This window comes from Uranotaenia lowii, chromosome 1 (assembly GCF_029784155.1).
Source record: "Uranotaenia lowii strain MFRU-FL chromosome 1, ASM2978415v1, whole genome shotgun sequence".
NCBI classification, from domain to species: domain Eukaryota; kingdom Metazoa; phylum Arthropoda; class Insecta; order Diptera; family Culicidae; genus Uranotaenia; species Uranotaenia lowii.
This window is the reverse complement of record NC_073691.1, coordinates 115952312-115979010: the sequence shown is the minus strand read 5'-3', so window position 1 is coordinate 115979010 and position 26699 is coordinate 115952312. Positions and strand designations below refer to the sequence as shown.

The window sequence follows — 26699 nt, the reverse complement described above, 5'->3', positions numbered from 1 at the left end:
AAAAAGGAGACTAAACAGTTGGAAGTAAAAAAACGGAAACGGAAGCTAGAGGATGAAAAATAAAGTAGAAAAACAATTAAGAAACGGTGCTGGGAGTTGTAAATTGAGAACTAAAAATGAACAATGAAAACAGGTGAATAAATAAACGAATTGTTTACAAATGGAGAAAATAGTGGTAAATGAAAAAAAAGAAAGATGGATCCCAAAAAAGAGATTAGTGAAAGAGAAGAAAAAAATGGATGAAAAAAAGAAGAGAAGAAAAAATGGATTCTGCAAAATGGAAAACAAGAATAAAAATTAAAAAAAAGAGTCCGTATAAAGAGAAAGAAAAAATGATGAAAGAAATATAAGATCAGAGAATGGAGAACCAAACAATATTAGAAAATAGAAACGAATTTGAAAGTACGGGAAGCGAAAAAAATTTGAATGGCAAACGAACGATGAAAAAAAGGAGAATGTTAAACAGACAAATAATTGTTAAAGGAGAAACTAAAAAGAAAATAGAATAAAGAATAATGGAAGAGAGTTTCACAAAAGTGGAGATGTTAACGAAAAACGTAGACTTGAGAAGAGATGGTAAAAAAAGAAAAATGTTGTATGAAAGCAAGAAAGGGAAATGGATAAGAATTCAATAAAAGGTAGTTACAATTTAAGAATGCAAAATAAAAAAAATGGGAAACGAAGGTAGAAAAAAAAAAACTTAGTTTTCCATAAAATGAGCTTAATTGAAAGTGAAATGTAATTTGATCGTTAATGGACAAAGAAATTAGAAGAAAGTCAAATTACATAATAAAAGTATAGATTAAACATAATAAAAGTATAGATTAAACTAAAAGGTACAAATAAAGTAAAAAGAACATTTAAAAGCAATGTATTCTGTAAGATGATAATAATAGTAATGGTTTGAAAAAATATAAAAAGAAAAACGATGAAAAATGTAAAAGGAAAATAATGGACAAGAGTATACAAGATAAAATAGAAGAAATAGAAAATAAAAAATACGAGACAAGAAAAATATACAAAGTACAAGTTTGAAAAATTAGCAAAAACAATATTGATTAAAAATGAAAAATGTTAAATGAAGAGCCAGTAAATGAGGAAAAATCATGGATCAAAAAGAAAAGTTGAAATACAAATCAGATCATTAAATTAGAAAAAAAATGATTCCGTAAAATGGAGAACGAAAAGTGGTTTGGAAAAGAGCCTGGACAAAGAGAAATAATAATAAGAATGAAAAGTAAGAACGGAGAATGAAGGTCTGAAGTGAAAATAGAAAATGGAAACCATATAATAGATATGAATGATAAAAGAAAAGGAAGAGTAGAAAATCAAAACTGAAAAGAAGAAGAAGATTCAAAGAAGAAAAAGTTTTGAAAACGAGCATGCATCATACAAAAGAGAAACTGATGAATAAAAATTTGAGGAAATATAGACATCAAGAAAAAAAATGATTGAAAATGGGAAAAGAAAATGAAGCATCATAGAATATTGAAGAAAGAGAAACAAGGACATACAAATAATTTTTACACTTATTGATATTTCTCGGTGAGTAAAACAGCAAATGTAAAAATTATAACAACAACCGGTGATTAAATTATTTTCAAGGACATACAAAGTATTAGATGCTAGAGCATGGAAGTATATCAAAAAAAATTATAATAAAGAAAAAATTAGAATGGAACATTTGCCACGAAACACGGACGATGAGAGAATTTGCTGATTGAAATGGGTGAATGGTGATAGGAAAATGGATCACAAAAAGTGGTGAATGGACAAATAGAAAATGAAAAAAGAAATTTTGGGAGAAGGATAATGTAATTGGAGGATTGAAAAAAGATGATGAAAAATCGTGTACAGAAAAAGAAATGAACAAAACGGAAAATAGATATCTAATTCAATACGTTTTAAAAAAAATAAATTTTCAGAATCGTGAAATGGAAGGTACAGAACCCTGAAAAGGAAAATTTTATGAATAGAAATGAACAAATCAATGAAATGAGCTGTACCTTGACCGAACATCTCTGTGAAAAATTGTGTATAACAATGAATGAAAAAATGGGAGTATGATCAAAAATTCCACAAAAAAAAAAATGATGAAAGAAATATAAGATAAGAGATTGGAGAACAATATTAGAGAATAGAAACGAATTTGAAAGTACGGGAGGCATAGAAAAATAATAGAAGTGCAAACGGACGATGAAAAAAAGAGAGATTGTTAAACAGACAAATAATTGTTAAAGAAAAAACTAAAAAGAAAATAGAATAATGGAAAAGAGTTTCACAAAAGTGGAGCAAGTTAAAAAAAGGAAGAATTGAATAAAAAAAGAGTAAAACAAAATAGGATTCGTGGGATTTAAAATTAATAATAGATTTTTTGAGAGAGAGGTTAAAAAAATTAAGAAAGAAGAACAATGAAATAAATGTATAGGAAGCTAAATTCAGAACAGGAAAAGGAAGGAAAATTTAAAATAAATGATAGATAGAAAATTCAAAGATAGAGAATGAAAAATATGGTACAAATTATCCAAAAATGGAAAAACGATGCCAGGATTTGTAAATGTAAAATGATTAATGAACAATAGAAAGCCGAGGATTAAATACTTAAGTATTGATAGTCTGGAGGATTTTCAGTTGGACAATGGAGATAAACATATCTCAAAAAGACAGAAATGATAACGGAAGTTGCAAATAAACAATGAAAATAACATTGCAAAACCCACTGGTGATTTTAGGAGGTCGAAAAAGGGATAAAAAAAAGGAATTTGAAAAAAATGTGCATAAGTAATGATGTAATAAAAAAAAATGAAAATAGTTTCAGAAAACAAAACCCATTGGAGTGGCAAACAATTTCTTGAGGTAAAGGAAATGAGAACCTCTGAGATAAGCAGCTCTGTTGGAATAAAACTTAAATCTGATGAAAAAATAAAATGAAAACGGGAATGCAAATCCTGTGAGGAGCAGCTTAACATAAAAATGAAGAGGAAATGCAAACCCCTTGAACAGTTAGCCTAAATACTAAAAAAGCAAGCGCAAAAATCAGATATTTAGCAAAATTTGGAAGATTAGTAATCCGATAAGAAAATGAATGTGAATATTGGATTTTCAACCTTCAAAGATTTTAAATTTATTCATAATTTTAAATAATTGTTTACCAAGTTTTTGAACTAAATCAGGAGTATAGAGGCGGAGGCGAATGTAGGGAATAATATGAGATAAAATATCTGTGCTAGAATAGACCAAAAATGAACAACTCGAATATTGGCAACCCTTATATGTGAGAGAGCGAATTCCCGTTCATGTACTCAGGAGATTTTGGTGTTCGAGAGCATTCGTTCCAATTTTAGAGAAAGACTGTGTAGAGTTTTAGAAGAAGAGAGTTAGACGGGAACCGAAAGGAAACGACAAAGCAGTTAACAGACTAATTTCGTAAGCGACGTATCGCGTTATTTTCGTGCGAGAAAAAATTTGAAATTTTAGTGGAAGAAAATGGCGGAACCGATAGGGAATGTTAGAAGTTCGAGAAGTATGATGAAAATCGATTCAGGATAGGTCGGTCGGTCTCGACAAGCACATGATAGAAATATTTTAATTTTTGTAAATACATTAGGTAGCTATTAAGTTACGACTAAATTTCGTTTTCCTGTTGTTTTTATTCGTATCACATACGTGAACAACATAACTGCATTTGTCAATATAACCATTGCATTGATGAACAACTCATAAGTTTTTTTTTATCGTTTTAGTGCGGCTACTGCTCCCGATCAGAAAACCTGAGTGAGCTGAGTGTTTAGTTAAGAAAACGGCACTGGATGACCTATCGGGTACTCTGGACACGGTCAGTGGTCGCAGTGACGTCGGTGAGGAACTGATGCTGAGCCTTGTCTTCCCGTTCTTCATTATAGTTCACATAAAAGCTTGCATCAGACACCACCTCATGGGGAGCACCTTCCAGGCGGAACATGAAGATGGCTTTATGTTTGGATATCCCATTCCGGTTTGTTTTCGAAAGAGTAATTCCGAAGATAGCGACAATCCTTAAGAAGACAGATCAAAGTTCGAACTTGGATGTCGGCTTTTGGTCTGCTCGATTGGAGAAATAAGAATTTAAGAACCAAGAAGTTTAAGCTTTAACGCGTTCGAATCGTGGATATCACTTGCCTTGAATTATGTAATTGTTAGAAATAAAAAAATATTTTTTGGAAAAAGAGTTATTTTTTTTGAAGAAAACTTTATCAACTTTACTTTTGCAGAGAAATTTTCAAAATACATGGACATCCCCATGTCAAAATATACACTCAGAAATGAATAAAATATAAAAATCATTTATTTTTATGTATTCTGTAATTACCAGGCGAATATTTTTTTCAGTCTTTAAAAAATAGGTATCGGATTATTATTTTTTAATACTTTGGAAATATTTCTGCTTGAGAAATCATTCTGTGCATAAAATTTAGTGTGCGAAACATTTCAATCTGTCATTTTGGTTTTCTTTTTCTTTTTTTTTGTTGATGGGTCGATGGTATTTTGTTTTGATCGTCGCGAAGTGTCGATGCACGGCCGACAATCAATTAAATCCGCTGGAAACTTGGATACCTCGTGCACAATTCGATCAAACGGATCTGAAGTGAAGGAACATTAACCTGTTGAGATCGAGTGCCGCTAGTCCCAACCGGGTGCTGCATGTTAAGGTGGGTGGGAGTATTTTCAAACGCAAAATTATATTCATGTATTTATTTTACATTGGGAACGAAAAATCCGTATTAAAATAATATATTTTCACGGAACTCCAACCATAAAAATAAAGAAAAAACGTTAAGAACTATTTTCTTATTTCCAGATACATCAACAACACATTTGGATGACTTTCGAGGACATGTGGAGAACCTGATGGTTCAAATCTTATTCCAAAATAAATTAATACTAATGCGGATGTCGTGGATCTCTCTACATGGTCAGTTTTATGGTAATCATCACTAACTTGATGCTCAAATTTTCACAATTATTTCAATTTTAGGAACGCTATCACCGGATGCATGATTCGTTTTCAACGGAAAGGTTAAATACACTCAGAAATGAAAAAAATATAAAATTATTATTTTTCATGTATTTTCCCGCTTCACCGTGCCCACTCACTGAGTTATTTCTCGGCGTGTAATAACTGAAATATTTCTCGTCGAGAAATATCTCGGGTATTAAAAATTTGAGAAATATCTACGACAGTGACATCTGGTGGTGGTGGATGGAACGAAATTTAAATTGGTGGTTGCACTTCAGGATTAATTTCAATTCAATTTTTAAAATATTTGATAATTTTTCATTTTATTTTAATTTTAAAAATATCACAAAAATAAAAATAAATTTTTTCGGCATATTTGCAAACTCGGGGCACAATCGCAATTCTACCTTTTCAATCAAATCTTACATTGAATTCGGTGTTGTCATTCCTGAAATTGAAAATATTGTTTAGCTTAAACATCGAATTTATTTATGCTAGTGGTATTTACCGTAGCAAGTTCCACAATATCAAATAAATAGAAGTCCACAGTTGTTTAAAATGAAAACTGTCCTCGGTAGTCACTTCGATGCTTTTAAATCTGAAAAAGGCAAAAAATCATGTTTTTGAAGACTGTTATTTTTTAATAATTAATATGGTCGAACTTCGAAGGAAAATTATTATTTTAATGACGGCAGGTTTGGAGTTATGCTGCGCTGGATGATGTCCAACTGGATAATTTCCTTAACGTCATCTTAATGATGCAGGGCAAAGTCTCTACAACCATATTATAGGAATAATCAGCAGATTTACCTAGAATACTGACCATGTGACCTTCGCAGTGCATCGACACAATTGTTCCTATTCGGGTCACGGTCATGTTGCTGATGCGGTCCTCAATTTTCTTCATTTTCAAGCACCAAATAAATGGTTGATTGCGGATGTTTTAATATTACCAATGAAAACAAAATACCACGAAAGAAAAGAAAACCGAAATGACAGGTTGAAATGTTTCGGGTTCTAAATTTAATGCACAGAAGGATATTTCTCAAGAAGAAATATTTCCAGTGCATAAAAAATAATATCGCAATACATATTTTTTAGGGACTGAAAAAAATATTCGCCTCATAATTCCAGAATAAATAAAAAGAAATATTTTTTATATTTTATTCATTTCTGAGTGTAGTGATTATGTCGACAATTTTAAAATATCGGGAAGAAAATTTTTATACTTATTCATATTGTATATGATGTAAAAATGTTTAAAATAAACTTGACAATTCTCAAATATTGGAAAAAATGCATTAAAACCCAAGCAACCAGAATTCCCTTAAAAAGGTTCCATAGAAGCTTAATCAGCTCTCGTTTGTGTCTGAAGAGAATGCTTATCAGCCCAAAATTTAAGTTCTTAAAGCTACTTTCAAGTTGGTTTAGGTGGCTGTAGAGAACGCTATTCAGCTTCTAAGAGAATGTCAAGAAACTTCTACGCGCCGAAAAAAAATCCGAGTGACAGATTGCTCTGACAACCACATGTCAGATTGCTAGGTTGCCGGTCTATCATGGTCTATCTCATTGATTTTTATTATATTGTTTTGATTACAAAAGCTGCTTACACGCCTAGAGAATTGAACCGCTGCTCTCTAGTTTGCAATGAAACTCATCAGCCTCTCGACCAATCCATCAATAGCTAATTGCCACTGTAATGATTAGTATTTAAACTTAATGTCATTTGAGATGATTGAGTGGGTTGGTCAATAGAAGGTACCTTATTTCGTTCAAAGGACTTTCAGTACACAATATGAATCAAAACAAAAATTCGCATCATCAAAATTTTGTTGCAATTGAATTTTATTTTTAAGTTAATAGTCCCTAAACTGATACGATACGAGCAATTGGCATTATTAACTCAACAAAAACCCATCCCCACGTCGAATATAATCAGCGTGTATGGAAAATTAAACCAATACTAGACAAAAAAAATGCCAAGCGTGCAGGTTGGGGTTCAAGGCACCCAATTCGGGGAAAAGCAAACGGAGCGTGCAACAAAGGTTGTCAAAAATTGCCACGCGGAAAAAGGAGTCATCGGCAAGACAGTGTGCGCTTCGGTGGTCGCTCAAACACGCCGGCGGCGGTATTTTCTGGTGGCGCGACGATTCTCCACACAAAAGGCAGATTCCGTGCTCTGAAATCGCGTTCTAGTTCGGTCGATCAGTGACGATTATCCCCCCGAAAGATACACGGGAGTGTTCCGGATATTGTGCGCGAGGGGCGACAAGAATTTGTGGCTGTAGTTTATCCTCCGGAGGAGGGCGTCGAATGCACGTGGAATTTTCTTGCCAGCAGCACTAGTTCGGATTACGGGAAGAGAGAAGGAAAAAAGAAAAGGCAAACAGTCCGCCATCAAAGACACGCCCACCAGCGCGTCATCCGAGAGGGTAACCGAAGACGGAAGCAGCAGCGCCAGCGGTGCTAATCCCAGCAGTGCGCCAGGTGGCGTGGAGTGGCTGAAGCCAAACAGCACCAGTTGTGCTATTCAGGTGGCGTGGAGTGGCTGAAGCCAAACAGCACCAGTTGTGCTATTCAGGTGGCGGCGAAGGTGGCTGCCAACCGAGGCAACCGCAGTTCGGGGCGAAAGGCAACCGGCAAGGAAGCAGCTCGCAGGGGCGCGTCCGCGTCACTGCAGGGGCGACGCGTCGTCGAGCAGGCGTGATCCACACGGAGCAAATTCCTACAGTGGGACCGGCGAAGCCGAGGCGGAGGAGATCCCTCCAGGGACGACGAAATGAAGAGCGTCACTATGCACCGCGGTAATTCAGCTGTACATGACCCAGTCGCCGGCTCACGCTTCCTGGGTCAAGAAGTGGACCGGAGCGCTCTGCTTCACGAAGGACAACTGCCGGCGATCGTACTTCTTCCAGCTGTACTGCCTCAAGACGAACCGGATGGTGTGGGAGCAGGAGCTGTACCAGAACATCGAGGTCACCAAACCGCGACCCTTCCTGATCATGTTCGAGGGAGTGGAAGGGATAGTGGCGTTTAACTTCGCCACCGAGGATGAGGCGACGGCCTTCATGAACACCACAACGACCACCATCACAAACCGGAATCGCCGAAGAGAAGATCGCCTCCACCGGAACAGCACCCAAAGAAATCCACCCCCCGCCCGGCCACCGCCAATGACGGCCACGCAGAACAACTTCGAGGACAACAGCGTCACCCTGCGTCACAAACCCTCGTTTTCAGCGCCGGTCGTTCCGAATGCCGCGACGATCCAGCAGCAACAACAGCCCCACGTTGGGCGCCATTTATTATGGAGGCTTATTGTGGTCGACGCCACTTAAATTAGAAGATGAATTTTCTTTAAATTTTAGGTCATATTGTGGCATTTGTTTTAAATTAACTCTCCCACTTTCCCCGAAATGGCGTGCACTTACCGCTCTTCATTTCGTCGTCCCTGGAGGGATCTCCTCCGCCTCGGCTTCGCCGGTCCCACTGTAGGAATTTGCTCCGTGTGGATCACGCCTGCTCGACGACGCGTCGCCCCTGCAGTGACGCGGACGCGCCCCTGCGAGCTGCTTCCTTGCCGGTTGCCTTTCGCCCCGAACTGCGGTTGCCTCGGTTGGCAGCCACCTTCGCCGCCACCTGAATAGCACAACTGGTGCTGTTTGGCTTCAGCCACTCCACGCCACCTGAATAGCACAACTGGTGCTGTTTGGCTTCAGCCACTCCACGCCACCTGGCGCACTGCTGGGATTAGCACCGCTGGCGCTGCTGCTTCCGTCTTCGGTTACCCTCTCGGATGACGCGCTGGTGGGCGTGTCTTTGATGGCGGACTGTTTGCCTTTTCTTTTTTCCTTCTCTCTTCCCGTAATCCGAACTAGTGCTGCTGGCAAGAAAATTCCACGTGCATTCGACGCCCTCCTCCGGAGGATAAACTACAGCCACAAATTCTTGTCGCCCCTCGCGCACAATATCCGGAACACTCCCGTGTATCTTTCGGGGGGATAATCGTCACTGATCGACCGAACTAGAACGCGATTTCAGAGCACGGAATCTGCCTTTTGTGTGGAGAATCGTCGCGCCACCAGAAAATACCGCCGCCGGCGTGTTTGAGCGACCACCGAAGCGCACACTGTCTTGCCGATGACTCCTTTTTCCGCGTGGCAATTTTTGACAACCTTTGTTGCACGCTCCGTTTGCTTTTCCCCGAATTGGGTGCCTTGAACCCCAACCTGCACGCTTGGCATTTTTTTTGTCTAGTATTGGTTTAATTTTCCATACACGCTGATTATATTCGACGTGGGGATGGGTTTTTGTTGAGTTAATAATGCCAATTGCTCGTATCGTATCAGTTTAGGGACTATTAACTTAAAAATAAAATTCAATTGCAACAACAACCAGGAAGGAAGTCCAACGGTTTCTGGGAATGTGTGGGTGGTACCGTCGTTTCATCTCCGATTTCTCCCGTATTGCAGCTCCCATCACCGAGCTTACGAAGACCAAAACGAAGTTTCGTTGGACAACAGCAGCCGAGGAAGCTTTTCTCAAACTTAAGTCGGCCCTTGTAACAGCTCCAGTCTTAGCCATGCCAGACTACACGAAGCCATTTTCTATTTCTTGCGATGCCAGCGATATGGCAATTGGAGCCGTGTTGACGCAGACAATCGACGGTGACGAGCACCCAATCTGCTACTTTTCACAAAAACTTTCTTCAGCGGAAAGGAAATACACCGTAACTGAAAAGGAATGCCTGGCCGTAATACGAGCAATTGAAAAGTTCCGTGGCTACGTCGAAGGAGTACGCTTTGTGGTCTACTGTGACCATTCAGCCCTCAGTTACCTGAAGACCTTGAAGAATCCAACGGCCCTCATGAGCAGGTGGTTGTTGAGGCTCAACGCGTTCGATTTTGAGATACGATACAGGAAAGGCAGCTGTAATATCGTTCCAGACGCACTGTCCAGGATAGTTTGTTCATTGGTCTTCTCAATCACGCAGGTACACGATCCGTGGTATAGAAACCTCATCAGGCAGGTGCAGAATCAAGGCGGAAAATATCCGGACTTCCGAATAGCGAATGAAGAACTCTACAAAAATTGCCAGGTCAAAGACGAGACGGGCGTTATCAGTCATCGATGGAAGAAGGTCGTTCCAGAGGAAGAGCGAGCAGAATTGATCCGTCGTTTTCACGATTCGCCTTCAGCCGCGCACTTAGGTTTCTACAAAACATGGCACAAACTTCAACAACACTATTATTGGCCGAAGATGCAGGACATGGTCGCTCGTTACGTGAAGGCTTGCGCTACGTGCAAAGCCAGCAAAGCTCCCAACAAACAAATGATGCCTCAGATGGGGAAACTCAAGCCAGCAAGGGTACCATGGGAGTTAATATCCATCGACTTCGTCGGACCGCTCACCAGATCCAAGAAGGGCAACACAGTTCTTCTGGTCATCGTCGACTGGGTCACCAAATACGTCATTGCCCACCCGATGCGGGCAGCCGATTCAACAAAGATGGTCGAGTTTCTCGAGGAAAAGGTATTCCTGAAATTCTCCAGGCCGAGGATAGTATTGTCAGATAACGGGAAGCAGTTCGAGTCACAAGTCTTTCGAGCGCTGCTTAGCCGTCACAACATCATCCATATGAAGACAGCATTCTACGCACCGCAGGTCAACAACGCCGAGCGGGTGAACAGAGTTCTCATTACATGTATTCGTTCTTTACTGGAAGAAGATCACCGCGAATGGGACAAGAATCTGGCAGCCATTACCGCCGCTATTAACAGTGCAAAGCACGAATCCACCGGGGTCAGTCCACACTTCGCCAACTTCGGTCGGGAACTTTTGCTGCACACGGATCTCTACACTCAGCAAGACTTAAACGTGTCAGATGATCCAAAGGTCGCGCAGGAGATGAGGTTATCCACGATCAACAGGATTCACAAGTTCATCCAGCAGCGAATCAAGAAGAACCATGAGAGAACGAAGGAACGCTACGATCTACGGAAGCGCACGGTCTCGTTCCAACCGGGCGAGCTAGTATGGCGTCGTTCGTTTGTACTATCGTCGAAGGCGGACCACATAAACAAGAAGCTGGATCCGAAGTTCATCGCTGCCATCGTGAAGGAGAAACTGGGAGCGAATTTGTATGTTCTAGAGGATGTCGTCACAGGAAAGCGTGGGCGCTACCATGCGAAGGACATCAAACCTGATTAATATTCAAGCTATGTAAGCAACAACGCTGACCACAAGCTCACTCGGAGCACAAAACACGAAATGGAGAAGGCTGAAGGACCAACATCATCTTTGAAACCTCGCCCCCAACAACTCGGAATAAATTATGCAGAACTCTTCTATTCGAACAACTCGATGGAGCACAGCTGATGCAAATTCGTCGCTAGGACACCGACGAACACAACTAAGCAGGCGTGTATGAAGGAGACAACGGCCTTGCGCGGGACCAGCGTCGGCTGAATGGACTCTGAGAACTCTGCCAGGTAGTTCGTCAGAATTTGGAGAGGGCTGGCAACCTTGCGTGGGATTGCCGCCACTCATTGTCCAGAATGCAATCCTGTCATCTGAAGCAGCGTAGCAGCGCTGGGGATAGTAGTACTGGTGAGCCACCGTAGCCAGGCGCTACACACCATCGCAGAGAACCCATCCAGGTTCGGGATATTGGAATGTTCGGAAAGTCAAGTACAGCAGCTCCAAACACAACATCGCTGCAATTGAAAGGATTGTCAGGACATCAAGAAGAGGATTCAGCACCATAGAATACAGTTAAGCGAAGAAGTTGTGAGGAGTAGACATCATGACGGCCGCTACTACCATATCGACTCTCTCTCGCTAACTGTCAAAAGCCACACGCCCATAATCCAGCTATGACCGCCACCCAAGGTAGTCAACAAGAGCCTAACGAGGTCAAAACACGCCAGTCGTTACTACCACAAACAGGAGATCATCCACCAACCCCAAAAATCTCCGAATCAATACAAAAACCCTTCAGCTATGACCACAGCCAAAGCCTGTCAACCAAGCGCAACAGCGCAGGAAATACCGTTAGGCCGATCGGGAAAAATCGTGCATCTGGAAAACGCAGTGAGCAATATCTCTTATCTACCTCCTCGTGAGTACAGTAACAAGTCTAGCTATGTCCGCTACCCAAGGTTGCCAACAAAAGCATCGCCGATGCGAAAAACACGTTCATCGTCAGCACCACAACCATCTGCTTTGCTCGACGACTCCGGAAGAAGGGCCCGTCTGAGGGAGCTCATTCGCAGCAGCAGCAACATCCGATTTTGTCCCACAAACACGAACCCTGCTTATTCAGCACAGTATCAACAGGACGAATCAGGAAAACGCCCAGGGTAAAGCTTAGTTCTTTTAGAAATGGGACACTTTCTTTTGCTAATAGCTCGTTTACTAGTAATCGGACATTCAAAATTTTAACAGCATTTTGTTGCCTGTAAAAAGAATTATCCGACCTATTTTTTTCAAAATTTTGAATTTACGTGTCTTTGAGATATTTACGATGCAAGAGAAAAAGAAAAAAATAATTTTGCACAATTTCCCTCAAAATCTATCATTATCAAATTACTAGCTGGCAAAACCGTTGATTATTCAAAGAATTACTGTGTGTGAGAGGTTGAAAAGTATGCAAACACTGTCCGAAATGTCCACAAAGTTCAAATTAAGCATTGGAGTGAAGCACATGATCGGCAACTACGGTTAAGCATCATCAGGGAAGTCAAGTCTCATACCAGCATTTTTAATTTTCAATAAGCGAAAAACTAAGGGTAGATCGTTGAAAAGTCCAAAAATTTTTACTCCGATAAGTTGAAAGAGTTGCCTAGTATAAGTAATTCAAATCTAACCTAAAACAACTATTTATTGCCAGTTACAGAGCTCGTAAGCTGTATAGCCGGTACCGAGGCTTTGGAACAGATGATTTCTGATGAATGACAAAACTTATGAAATACCCTATTTTAAACAAATTCCAGCGTTTGAATCCTTTGCCATGTCAGCTCATGGCAAGGTCCCGAGTATATTAAAGTATGTATTTGCTGGTTATTTTGTATAAAATTTAAGAATTTACCAAAATTCTGCTCCTGTGGAAAAAAACCTACAATTTCCAAAACAAAAACTTTGGTTTTCACTGTTTTTAAAAGCCTAAAAAGAGTAATCTTGTATGTACCCTACGCAACCCACGATGTTGTTATTGATGTTATACTGATTATACTTTAAGTTCAATCTCATGATGGTTTTACTTCGTTATTGTCAGATTTTGCATGCAGAAATTCCATTAAAAATGCTATGAAAAGAGGCTCAAAAATAATCAAATTAGCTAATTTTGAAACAGCTGTATCCACTATATTGCCTTCCGTTTCTTTTAAAAGAGAATTATTAAACCGAAAGTAGCTGAAATTGAAGGGGGAGGATGTAGCCACCTAAAATACAGATTAGACGAAGTATAAGTTTGAAAAACTGACCGATATCATGACTGAAAAAAGTGTGCGCCTGCCGATGAGAGGTACCAAGAATAAAGTTGAATTTTTTCTTACAAAAAATGAAAAATATTTTTTTCAATTTTTTTTCCTGAATTATCATAAAATAACCTTCATTTCCTCCATAGAAAGTATTTTGGTCAAACTAATGGTTTTTGAGATACACGCATTCGTAACTGTCCCATTTCTAAAAGAACTAAGCTTTAGCTTGAAAGAGGTTGCAAGATTCCTGCTGACTTTCTCCTAGTCCGGAGGACCATAGCTGACCAGGCTTCCCAGAAATAAGAAAACCGAACAAGTACATCCACAAGGAACTCCCGATTAAGACCTAAGACCTCACGATTAAGACTACCCGATCAAGACTACCCGATTAAGACTACCCGATCAAGACTACCAGATGACAACTCCCGATTAAGATTTCCCGATCAAGACTATCTTCAACCAACCATGTCAACTCCCGATTAAGACTTCCCGATCAAGAACATCTTCAACCAACCATGTCAACTTCCCATTACGACTTCCCGATCTAGACGAAATTCTCAAAAGCTATCTACCAACTTTGTCAAGACCACAAGCTATGAGATCACCATCTACCACGGTCCACACCCCAAAATACGCGCAGCGGAACCACAAATTACCCTCGCCTGAAATGGTGTCGACAGTTCAACTGTCCGATTCAGACTTGACCACAAATCACCAACCTCACAAAATGATACATAATGGATCATGCACAGTTGTCAAGGGGGTTGCCAAGGAAATATCAAAAGGAACGCGATCTGGAGGCGCGGTATAACCTCTATTCCGGGCCCTTGGTAATTAAGAGGATTAAATCCCTCTTTTCCTTAGACTTCTGTTGCTTTTAGTATAAACCAGTTAAGTTCCCACCTAAATTTCGTTTGTTAAGTTCTATTTGTAAGATCTAGGTTATTATCTCTATCAATAACCATTTGATTTTGGATTTTCGTATGCTGCTGAGGTGGATGTTATTAAGTAGATTGTTTTAAGGATTCGAAGGAGTTTCTTTCTGCCAGATATACTGGTAATGATCGACACATTTGCCATAACTTGTTGGCTTAAATTTTGTTGGATTCTGCCAAGATTCGTTGGCGTAGAGATATAGTTTATTGTCTTTAGTTTTGAAGAAACTCACCACTGCAGGGTGACATCAGTACGAGGTTTTCTCGACACAGCCGTCGATTTTCATATCTCCTTCGAACTCCTAGTGGCGTGATTATGAATTTTTCATGGATCCTTGTCATGATCCATGAAAAATTCTACCAAAGCAGCAATGTTGTGTTGCAATTGAATTTTATTTTTAAGTTAATAGTCCCTAAACTGATACGATACGAGCAATTGGCATTATTAACTCAACAAAAACCCATCCCCACGTCGAATATAATCAGCGTGTATGGAAAATTAAACCAATACTAGACAAAAAAAATGCCAAGCGTGCAGGTTGGGGTTCAAGGCACCCAATTCGGGGAAAAGCAAACGGAGCGTGCAACAAAGGTTGTCAAAAATTGCCACGCGGAAAAAGGAGTCATCGGCAAGACAGTGTGCGCTTCGGTGGTCGCTCAAACACGCCGGCGGCGGTATTTTCTGGTGGCGCGACGATTCTCCACACAAAAGGCAGATTCCGTGCTCTGAAATCGCGTTCTAGTTCGGTCGATCAGTGACGATTATCCCCCCGAAAGATACACGGGAGTGTTCCGGATATTGTGCGCGAGGGGCGACAAGAATTTGTGGCTGTAGTTTATCCTCCGGAGGAGGGCGTCGAATGCACGTGGAATTTTCTTGCCAGCAGCACTAGTTCGGATTACGGGAAGAGAGAAGGAAAAAAGAAAAGGCAAACAGTCCGCCATCAAAGACACGCCCACCAGCGCGTCATCCGAGAGGGTAACCGAAGACGGAAGCAGCAGCGCCAGCGGTGCTAATCCCAGCAGTGCGCCAGGTGGCGTGGAGTGGCTGAAGCCAAACAGCACCAGTTGTGCTATTCAGGTGGCGTGGAGTGGCTGAAGCCAAACAGCACCAGTTGTGCTATTCAGGTGGCGGCGAAGGTGGCTGCCAACCGAGGCAACCGCAGTTCGGGGCGAAAGGCAACCGGCAAGGAAGCAGCTCGCAGGGGCGCGTCCGCGTCACTGCAGGGGCGACGCGTCGTCGAGCAGGCGTGATCCACACGGAGCAAATTCCTACAGTGGGACCGGCGAAGCCGAGGCGGAGGAGATCCCTCCAGGGACGACGAAATGAAGAGCGGTAAGTGCACGCCATTTCGGGGAAAGTGGGAGAGTTAATTTAAAACAAATGCCACAATATGACCTAAAATTTAAAGAAAATTCATCTTCTAATTTAAGTGGCGTCGACCACAATTAGCCTCCATAATAATTTATTCGAATATCTTATTTAACATTTATAAGAAAAATTCGAAAAAATCTTGAATTCCATTTGTAAATATCAGTACAGATATAAACAAAACAAATACCATGACAAAAATTGACAGACATTTTTGACATGTCGCTTAGAATTCCCATATAGGTTCTTTAAAACACCTTCAAGTATCTTAATGGTGCGCCTTAGAATGTTACGCGAACGTTATCGACCTTCTTGAAAAACATTTATGACATGTCGCTTAGAATTCCGATATAGGTTCTTTAAAACACCTTCAAGTATCTTAATGGTGCGCTTTAGAATGTTACGCGAACGTTATCGACCTTCTTGAAAAACATTTTTGACATGTCGCTTAGATTTCCCATATAGGTTCTTTAAAACACCTTCAAGTATCATAATGGTGCGTTTTGGAATGTTACGCGAACGTTATCGACCTTCTTGAAAGAAGTTCCATTGAAAGCGCCTAGAAGTTCTGTTATCGATAGTTTAACCTTTCAAAGGGCGATGGAAGTTCCTGAGTAACTTTTACGCGACAAGAGTCACCTGAAGTTCCCGTAAAACATTTTTTCAGCCAAATGTGAACTTCGGAGTTCCATCTTTAAGTAAAAACGCGACTTTTGGTTGCTTGGGAATTCTCTAATCATTGAAATAATCCTGAACAATAACCATCGATTTAAATTTCATTTCATTTACCACCACCAGATGTCACTGTCGTAGATATTTCTCAATGCATAAATTTTAATAACCGAGATATTTCTCGATGAGAAATATTTCAGTTATTACACGGCGAGAAATAATTCTGGGAGTGGGCACGGTGAAGCTTGAAAATACATGAAAAATAATAAATTTATATTTTTTTCATTTCTGAGTGTACAGAATTGACTAACTGGCTGAAAGCTTTCGAATGTGTAAAAGCTTTTTGCTCACGCTCTGTGTAAAGCGCCCAAACATAAAACTAAGTGGAGACACTTTTCTCGAATCTGTATGGATTTTTATACAGAACACAGTAACTTTGTTTACCGTGTATACTTCGCGAGATTCCAGGAGTGATGTCAATTGAGTTTGTTATTTATCAATGCGAAAAGACATACCTTTGTTAAACAGCTTTAATAACTTTTTTGCCTAATCAGATACGAAGTTACGGTATTCTACAAAGTTGGTAAGCGGAAAATTTCCTTTCGGAATTTTATAAATTGGCGCAAAAACTGTCAGTTGGCTCGGTTCCACAGAAGAATAAAAAATGATGTTGATTTTTCAGTACAAAATATTCAATTTTCCCATACAAACCTAAAAGTTAAAATTTACTCATGTAAACGTTACTTAAAAATTCTGCGAAAAATCATGGATGAGTTTTGGACCAAGACGAAGCTTTTTAGACCCCAGGGTTTAAGAAATTCAAAAATGACCCCAAATCGACTCAGTCTACTGTTATAATGCAAAATTGCACTTGATGTGCTAATATAGTGTAATTTAGCACTTGAATGCTGGTATAAAGCTATAAAAATGCAAAGCTTTAAGTATTTTACCCGACTTTTCATGATCCGAATGCTAAATGTAGTAAAATTGTATGGGAGGGAGGACAGAAAATTGAAAAAATGTGTAAACAATAAGTCTGTATAAAGCCGTCCACACTTACCCCAGGTGGGGTTTGGAGACAAAACTATAGTTTTTTATAGGTTTTTTATAAATAATTTTTTTTTTCTTCATTTTTAACCGCCGTTTCTCTGTTATTTCGAATGTAAAGATTGTACCAATGTTAAGTTTTTCGTCAAGAGCCAGCTAGTTTACGAGAAATTTGCAATTGAAAAAGATGAACATCAACTCGACTTCGTAATTGAAAATAGAAAATTCACAAAAAGTCGCTGTAAACATTTGTTATTTTCGGAATTGTATCTTTTTCACAGTAATTGGATAGATTACAATTAAATTGAACATTCTCCATTAAAATTTTGAAAAAAATAGTGCACAGTATTGTTTTGATAGCCGTCGTCCACACTTACCCTGGTTTACCTTAGTTTCAAAAAAAAAATGCTAACATTTTTATAGTAAGGTGGATGAATCAAGAGAAGTTTCCTTGCTCATTTTCAAGAGAGTTCTTTTTTTTTTCTTTGGCCTGATCTGGGCCTTGACATGTGCGTGTTTTGTTTGCACCTTTAATTGCTTTGACTACCACGTTTGGTGGCACCTTTATCAGACAATTGAAAGCCGAAGTAGCTCATTGAAGGTCGTGAAGTTAATGAAAACTGTTAATACCATCATCATAATGATGAAAAAAAGATATTTAAAAATACTGTGGTGAAATGGGGTAAGATAAAAATCTTTGGTTCTCGTTGTTAAATAGAATGTGAAATATGTGATTTAAACCGTCGAGTTATATGTCACTGTTAAAGTTTTGAATCAGAAGCCACATGACCAAAATAGATTAGAATCCTGGTTAAAAATGTTAATTAAATACATAGAAAACTGAAGTTTTTTATTTTCAGTAAATGGGTATATACAATGCGAGTTGATTTATTCATATTTTATCCTACTATGAATCATAAATAGTGTCGAAAATAACATGTTGAGGATCTGACAAGAGATAATTTTTTGCCTGGTCGTTTAACTTGAGACATATCTCAAAAACTGTTCAAATAAACCGTACCCTACAAAATTAAACACGATACTTTAAGTGACCCACAAATTCTATTTGTAAATTTTCGGTTTTTCAATTGTCGAGATATGGCACGTTAAATTTTGGAATTCCACCATTTGGATTTTAAGGCGGTCGTTAGTGGGATAATTTAAAAAAAAAACCTTTATAATTTTTTATGTATACTGGAAAGATTCAATTGAATTTAGCTTCCGGGGGTTTTTTTTCTTTAAATGTTAAAGAGCTTACCTTGTTCAAAACCAACTATACAAAGGGTTGCGTGCACATAACTTGAGTTGCAAAGGCGTCCTAACATTACATCTTTGTTTTTGTACAATCTTATACAGGCATGTCAAATTCGTTTAAGTGTGCGGACCGCATTAAAAATTTTCTATGACGTAGAGGGTCGCAGCCAAAATCAGTTAGAAAACATAACATATTCGTTTCGCAGAGATTAGATACAATAAAATGGAATATAGTTATAAGTAAACTTGGAATGACATTTTGCGTTAAATTTTTATGTAAGCTTTTAATGTTTATCATTCTTATATTATAATGCATTATATCTATTGTTCTGATATCAGGTTGAAGTTTATTTGTCACTGACACTTTCATTATTGATGATAAATTTTTATCAGATAATCTCGAACGATGAGGAGTTTTTGTAGCTTTCATTATGGTAAAAACTGCTCACATAGATAGCTACTTGCAAATATAGCAAAAATTCTGGCAACAAATTTCCGTAACTCAACGTAGCGTTCAGGCAAATGTTAAATTTTGGTACAGTCACTTCAATGCATTTTGCTTTTAATAAAGAATTGCACTGCAAGTTTTTTACATCATCACAGGCAGTTATGATATTTTTTTTCTTTTCCTTGAAGCTTTAAGCTCAAATCTTGCAGTGGGTGCAGTGAGATCAACGTTAAATGCGCCAAATCTTGAACCCAGTCGTCTGTTTGAAAATGTTCAACAGGTTCGCCTTTCATTTCCAAAAAAAAAAAAAAAAATCTTCTCGTAGCAAAAAAAATCTTTTTAATATTTTGTTGCAGGAAAGCCAGCGTACTTCTGAGTAGATAGGGAATTTTGTGAAAATTTAAGACGGGGCTACGCGGGCCGCATGCGGCCTGCAAACCCTCTGTTTGATATGCCTGATCTAATACGTTAAACAGATGTAAAAAATATACAATAAATGTATGTATCAAACTTGGTTGTCCATTTCTCCCCGAGCGTTTTGAAAAATGCAACTCAGTGAACTTTTCGTTCTGAAACACTTGCCTTGCTCTGTTAAGACGCCGGGCGTACACCCGATCAAAGAGCAGAGAAGGCTTCGCCAGGGCGAGAGCAAGAGAAAAAAAATCATCTTGTTAAGTGTAGGGGAGCAACGCTAAAGCAACTTAGCAGGCTTGGTTCTTTCCCAACAAGCAAAGGAAGAAGAAGAAACAATATCGTTTCGTGTTGTTTGTTTGCCTACTGTGGTAGGAAGAGAAGGAAAAAATTGCACTTCAGTTGTGTGTTTTGGGATTTCTCCTTCTCACACAGTAGTGTTGCTATTGGGGCACCGGTTTTGCTCGGTACTTGGCTTCAGCTGTACTCGGAAACGATTGTACACGCTAACTTTTGGCTACCCCTTAAAGGCGTAAAAATGACCCGTTATTGAGAACCTCCACGATCTGTCAAATAACGGGTCATTTTGTCGGGTCAATATTACCCCTTATTTAGAAAAGCTCGAGTCCGCTTCAAAGGGGTAGTTTCAGATGTTGTTATATTCATAACATAACATAACATATTCATTGTCATTTGTCCGGTAAATTAGCAGCGATGAGAAAAATTGTAAGTAATTGATTGAATAAATATTCGTATTCTTTCCTTTTTGGAATTACAATTCATCTTATTATTTCAGAGCTGCGCAGTTCCAGATGAGCGCGACGAAAATAAGCCGTTGATTGAAGGTCGATTCCCATAGAAGGGGAAAATTTAAATTTTCAAATAATATGAAATTATTTTCGTCATTCAAATAAACCAAATAAAACTTATGATATCTTTTGTTGTGAATTCTTCCCCAGCATTCATTTCCGATAAGCAGCTCCTAAAATTTCCACCACAAGAAGCCTTTCAAATAAGGGGTAATCATCTGCTATAAGCATTTTGAATAAGGGGTAATTTTCATCCGCTGAAGCGTTATCAGGCTGAGTACCCCTGAAACTTTGCTTTTTCCCCAGGAACGGGTTCAGCCCAGAAGGGGCTGCCCAGCAACACCCAGTCCCTGGTCTAGAGCCACGGGGACTAATGGGTTTGGGCGCTCAAGGCCTCTTTTGTTCCTGGGTCTCAGGGCGTATGTTAGGCTGGGGGAGTTTTCGGATGGGTGGATTCCTAAAAGATAAATACCTTGGTTTCAAATGAGATGTATTCGGCGAATTCTGTTGACACTGGCGAAGAAAGCCCACGGGGGTCGGGCTGGTAGCGGGGAAATCGCCCACTCGGTCGAACGTAGGAATCGCCACGGGACGGGCGACGCCTGGATGGAACGGGAGGAGCGGCGCGGTACCACTCACCACACTAACGGTTGATCGGTTCGGTCTCTCTCCCAGGGTTGCCAACTGTTTTTCAAAAAAGTCTGGAAGATTTTGAAAAAATGTCTGGAAATGTCTGAAAAAGTCTGGATAGCTTACTTTTGGGAAGGTAGTGACCTTTTTTTTTTTGGTCGCCAGATCCCTATGTTGTAGATAGCCACTAATCGTTTGTTTCTGACACTATCAGTTACGTGTTCTGTTTGACTCTCAATTTAACATAGAACTTTGAAAAATTTGCCATTTTTCATAGCTTTCAACCACTGCATTCATCTAATATATAAAGATGAGTTGGACTATATATGTTTGTTTGTTTGTATGCACCTTATACAAATCCACACCGCTGAACCGATCAGCCAGAAATTTGGTACAAAGATGTAGTTGGATCAGGGTAAGGTTTTAGTAATAGTTATGAGCCCCTCCCACCTGAGAAAAAGTACCCTCCCATACAACGTTCTATTTTATTCTCACGAACCAAAAGTCATGGCATGGCATTTTGTCAACCGACTTTTTTCCCCTTGGCGGGTTGTTTTCAGCATCACCATGGGCCGGGCATTAGAAACGACCGTCCTGAGTTCACGTGTACTGAACAGCAAATCAAAGCCTGCTAATGATTAAAATTTGGATAGCGAAGTTTTTGGCGGGCTTTTTTTCGTCTACTGTTCGTACCACAGGGCAAGCACGTGATTCTTGGATGAAATAATAAGTCTACTTTTGGGATAAGAAAAACTTATCGCATGTTAGGAATAAATTGATTTGAACAGTGGTTTTCAAAGTAGTCCCAACTGCAGTTGGGGGCGTTGAGAGTCAACAAGAATATGCAGTAGTTGAAGTATAAATACAATGCATGATTCATCTTCATTATGAATTCACTTCTTCAGTTGAATTACTATTTTGAATGAAAACTTATTTTCCAGCTTTTAGGAACCAACAATTTCCATATTTTTAAAATTCCTCATTGGGTAAGAAGCTATTTTAAGGGTTGTGAGTTGAAGGCTGCAATCTCAATGCTTTGATTGCCGTGTAGGAATTTATTCAAAAGGCAGGGTAGACAATCAAATCAATTCTGGAAAAAGTTGAAACCAAATCCATTGCATAAAACTTATAAGTAATTAAATCTGAAGTTGTTATTTCATACAATTTAATTTTTTTGGCCAAGTTTGAGTCATTTTTGGTCAACAATGTGTTCAACTCTGCCATCCAATTATGAGAAAACTAGAGCCTTTAGTAGTGCAAATTCAAACAAATGATTTCTAAGGATTTTAGCATTGATCACTCTTCATGATAATCAATGGAATAGTTGTGTCTAAAAATAGATAAATTGAAATGTAGCTCAAATAAATTTTTCATAATATTATAAAATGGGTGATTACGGTTCCAAGGTGATGTGTTTTTTGATAACTTTAAAAACTATTTATGAAACTTTTAACATCTAAAACAACTTATCATTCTCATCATAAGTACAAATTAAATTTGAATATACTACTCTACGATAGATCATTCATTTTGATAAGTGAGATAATCTTCAAAAGAGGTCGTGTACATATGTTTACAAGCCTATGATATTGGATTTTCATTAGATAACACATGGACAAGATGAAAAATACATTGTTATCATTTGAAGATTATATAAAAAGACTAGATTTATTCAAGCTTCCCAAAAAAATAAAAGGTTGATGAGGTTGCCAGAACTTTTCCGGACGTCCGGACCGAAAAAATCTGGGCAATTTTCTGACACAATCCGCGTAGTTGATTTCAATATGTTTAACACAAAATCCGGGCAATATCCGAGCAAATTTGGTACAAACCACGGAATTATTCAGTAGAAATCAAGAAGAGAACACTTTAAATATTTTTTCATCAAATCTCATCAGCGGATGTATTTTAGACTTTGAAAACAAGTCAGGATAAAACTTGCCATAAAATATTCCTTTTTGAACGTTAAAATGGAAAATTGTAAAAATTCAATTCAATTTTATTTTATGCTTTACAAATCAAATGAATTAATCCGGGTGAAATCCGGGCTTTTTCTTACGAAATCCGGTCAACCGGGCCGGACCGGATTTCCCTCAAATTTTGTGTCAAATATTCGGACAAATCCGGATAAATCTGAGCAATCTGGAATCCTTAGTTTAAAATTTTGTTCTTGATTCGATGAATAGGCATTCAAGGGACATTATTTTAGCAAACCTAACAAGTTTTTCAATAATGTTAAAACGATAAACTTTGTTAAAAATCCAATTAAATCTTCTAAAAGGCTAACAAAACTTACAAAGCTTACATGGCAAAACATGGTCAAATTTGTTGAAATGATGAATAAAAAGCTTTCAAAATTTCGAAACTCAAATCAATTTTTATTCATCTTTTGTGTGAGCCCGAGCAAGGCCGGGTAAATCAGCTAGTAATTCATAAATTTTAACCCTTTTTTGACATATTATACCACGACCATTTTGTATTTTCATAGTTTTTTAGAACAATTGATGTCCTAAGCCAAAAGTCTGGAATTGTCTGGAACAAATGTTAAAAGTCTGGAAGTCTGGAATCCCGAAAAAATGTCTGGCAAAAGTCCAAAAAGTCTGGAAGATCCAGACAAAATCTGGAAGGTTGACATCCCTGCTCTCTCCTATGGCTGGCAGTCCGACCACGCGCTTTGGACTAGGCGCGTACCTCGGTCTTCGGCTGGATCGTTCGTCGGGATGAGATGGAGGCGATAATGCGATACCACGCATTACCGGCTAGATGATGCGGTTCTGTCTCTCTTCTTCGGCTCGGATGGGCAAACCAACCACGCGCTAATGGCTATGCGCGTACAGTCTTCGATGAGGTTCGGTTTAGCTGATCGATCACGCGCACACAAGGCTGATCGCAAATAATGGCAAGTCCAACCAACTGAACTGCTGATTGGTTTTGGGGGTATTGCGCGAATTGGCTGGCACACCTCGGACTATGGTTTCGTTTCACCACACACTATTCGGTACCTCGCGCACGGCTTATCGTTGATCTTGTTTTCGGACCGTGGAAACTCGAACTATGAGAGCGATCGCAAGGCACGTCTGAACTCAATCGCTGCCGGGAACCAAGAGCCTTGGTGATGATTCTTGACCCACCAAGAAACCTCCTCGTCTCGATGCTGCGCTGCTGACTTGCGTTCTTCCCAAAAGCGCGCTGTCATCGGTCTTGCGTTTTGAGCTTACGCAACGCTTTGGGCCATGTGCGTTTCAAGTTTTCGCCTACTTTTCGATGACCACCACGTGTTCAAATTTGAATTCGCCGTTTACTTTTTAACCTATCTATTTACAATATCTTACCCTAACTCCAACCCATCAATTAATATAATAATAAAAAACAAAAACAATGTTACCGAGTTGGTAACAGTCCCCCTCTGGTCAAATAAAAAAAAACTATTAGGATTATATGGTCGCAATTCGACCAGACCGAACTGAACGTCAATTTGAAAAAAATTGAGTTATCTATTGCAACGGATGCGAAACATGATAAACTACCTATCCAATGAAAATCAGAACATTTTTACTGTTTTTAATGATTTTATTAGAAAAATTCAATGTTGCAGACAGTGGAAATGGCAAAAATGCGTTGCGCCAAAGTGAACTGAGAGCCAGCTTTGAGGTGAAGATGAAAAGCATGTTTTGGTCATGAAACTGATTTTGTGCGAAATAAGCTTATGTGTGTTGATTTTTTTCTTTTCAAAACAGTTCTCCGGTTTGTCAGGAACTAATATCTAATAAATTAAATGGTAAGAAACGTTCCCGTAGCTAAAAACTTCATGTGGCGGATTGTTAACATTTATTAAAATTTCGTTTAGCCAGACTGAACCGAATCCCTTGAATTTTGTTTTCCAATTTACTTAAGGGAATGTTGGGATTTTTGACATTTAACGATAAAAGATGCTTTATTTTATTGCTTACTGTCGTTCAAAACGCAACCGGTAAGTTAAAATCACAGATATTCCGCTTTTCAAAAGTGCGAAATTTGTATGGCTCGGTTCACTCTGGCTCAACGACAAAAAACATTTTTCAAGCATCAGCCATACTCGTTGGGTGCTGCTCGTAAAGCGCCTATTGGTAGGCTCCTACGTTTAGAACAAATTGCCCAGTCAAATGATAGTGCATGACAATTTTTTAAACATTTTTGTTCGACCAGAGTGAACTGGGTTCAAACCTAATGCTATTAAAGTTCAGTTTTCTGCTTGATGTATAATCAGAAATCGACCAGTATAACCTCGATGGCTTTATAAGAGTCTAAATGTGATGGTAAAACGATTAAATAAGATATCTGATGAAATGGTATCAATTGGTAGGGCTGTGAACTTCGAACTCGATTTTCTCGAAATCATGTTTATGGCGTTCAGTTCGGTCTGGTCGAATCGCGACCATATAATTCAAATGGTTTTTTTTCTCTAAAATTTAAAAGGAATTTTAACGTTAAATTATTTATCATTTAAGCAAAACAAAAACATCATTGGCTCATTTCGGTGAATTCGATAATCATCAACATTATCATCATTTTTTTTTATTTACAATTAATCGAACATGCCTCCATTACTCTTCGAAGGAACTTTTAAACAATTTTTTTTTAATTTTTTTTTTTTTAATCGATGTCCAAAATCCTCAACCAAACAACACCCTTCAATCGACACGAGAATAGAACGAGATCAACTATTAATGGTCCTGTAAAAAAACAAATCAACAACTTCCATAAACATTTGATCAGTCTTGTGTACGTGCACTGAATTCAGCAAACCGCGGATAAGGTTGTCGAAGAACAAATAAGGATCAATAATCTCATGAGCCGATACCGATATAAACCGAATAGTTATCATCAACCGAACAGATGAATGTATCGAGGTTAATTCCGTTTAGAGGTGAATGGGGTGCCTTGGGTGAGCCTACAATAGATGTAGTTAGTTGTCAATGTCGTGAATGAGTTTGCGGACAGAAATCTTTATCGTTTCGCGAGTGTTGATGCCATATGAGTGATCAAAAGAATCGAATGGAGTCGAGAGTTTTTAATTCTATCCGATGTGGACCATTGGCCTAATTTATCACGAACCGATAATTCGTTTATCGCCTACTACTCGATTTGATATATCAATCAGAGATAGTTCTGATGATTACTTTGATTGGTTTCTTCTTAACCGGTCTAAGAAGATCTTCTACCATAACATCGATTTTCTTGATACGCGCGCGTTAACAAATTTTCGTGGACGTCTCCACATCAATTTTTATGAAGGCATAAGATACGTATCTGAGTTTATTCACGACGATTACGAAATTATTTCGAGTTAATAGATTGAATGTTCCGAGTTATCCGATTTTTTCAAAAGATGCAACCGCACCACGAACCGCCAGAGTGATCAGTTCCCACGATCGAAGAGTAGTCACATCCAAAAATTTGACTTTATTTTCAGATAACCTGTCTGTCTTCTAGGCAGCTTTCAGTAAGCATGCCGGCCAAACTCCGATGTTTTGACCGTCTGCGTTTGCTAACTCATACGAAGATGAGCCATACCTTTTAAGCACCGTACAAGGTAAATATTGAGGACCTAATTTCGAGTTATAAAACTCAGCGGAGTTAGACAACTTTGTGTTCTTTTTATAAA

The 26699-nt window shown here is 38.9% G+C and overlaps 1 protein-coding gene and 2 long non-coding RNA genes across 4 annotated transcripts in view; 2 read left to right on the top strand and 1 right to left on the bottom strand.

Moving 5' to 3' along the window:
• Window positions 1-4518: 4518 nt before the first annotated feature.
• Window positions 4519-5381, top strand: LOC129740578 (uncharacterized). Its single transcript, XR_008736292.1, has 3 exons — window positions 4519-4688; window positions 4838-4951; window positions 5015-5381. It is a non-coding gene; the product is annotated as an uncharacterized LOC129740578 (long non-coding RNA).
• Window positions 5362-5951, bottom strand: LOC129740579 (uncharacterized). 2 transcript variants are annotated; one of them, XR_008736293.1, is made up of 3 exons: window positions 5807-5951; window positions 5505-5594; window positions 5362-5444 (listed from the first exon to the last, which is right to left on the bottom strand). It is a non-coding gene; the product is annotated as an uncharacterized LOC129740579 (long non-coding RNA). The 2 variants fall into 2 exon arrangements; XR_008736294.1 differs by having other exon boundaries at window positions 5820-5924.
• Window positions 5952-18047: 12096 nt separating this feature from the next.
• Window positions 18048-26699, top strand: part of LOC129739190 (cyclin-dependent kinase-like 1) — a 101380-nt gene continuing 92728 nt past the window's right edge. The window contains exon 1 of the mRNA XM_055730618.1: window positions 18048-18185. Within this exon, the coding sequence (XP_055586593.1) occupies window positions 18181-18185 (5 nt within the window). The 5' untranslated portion in view covers window positions 18048-18180. The remainder of the gene's footprint in view (window positions 18186-26699) is intronic.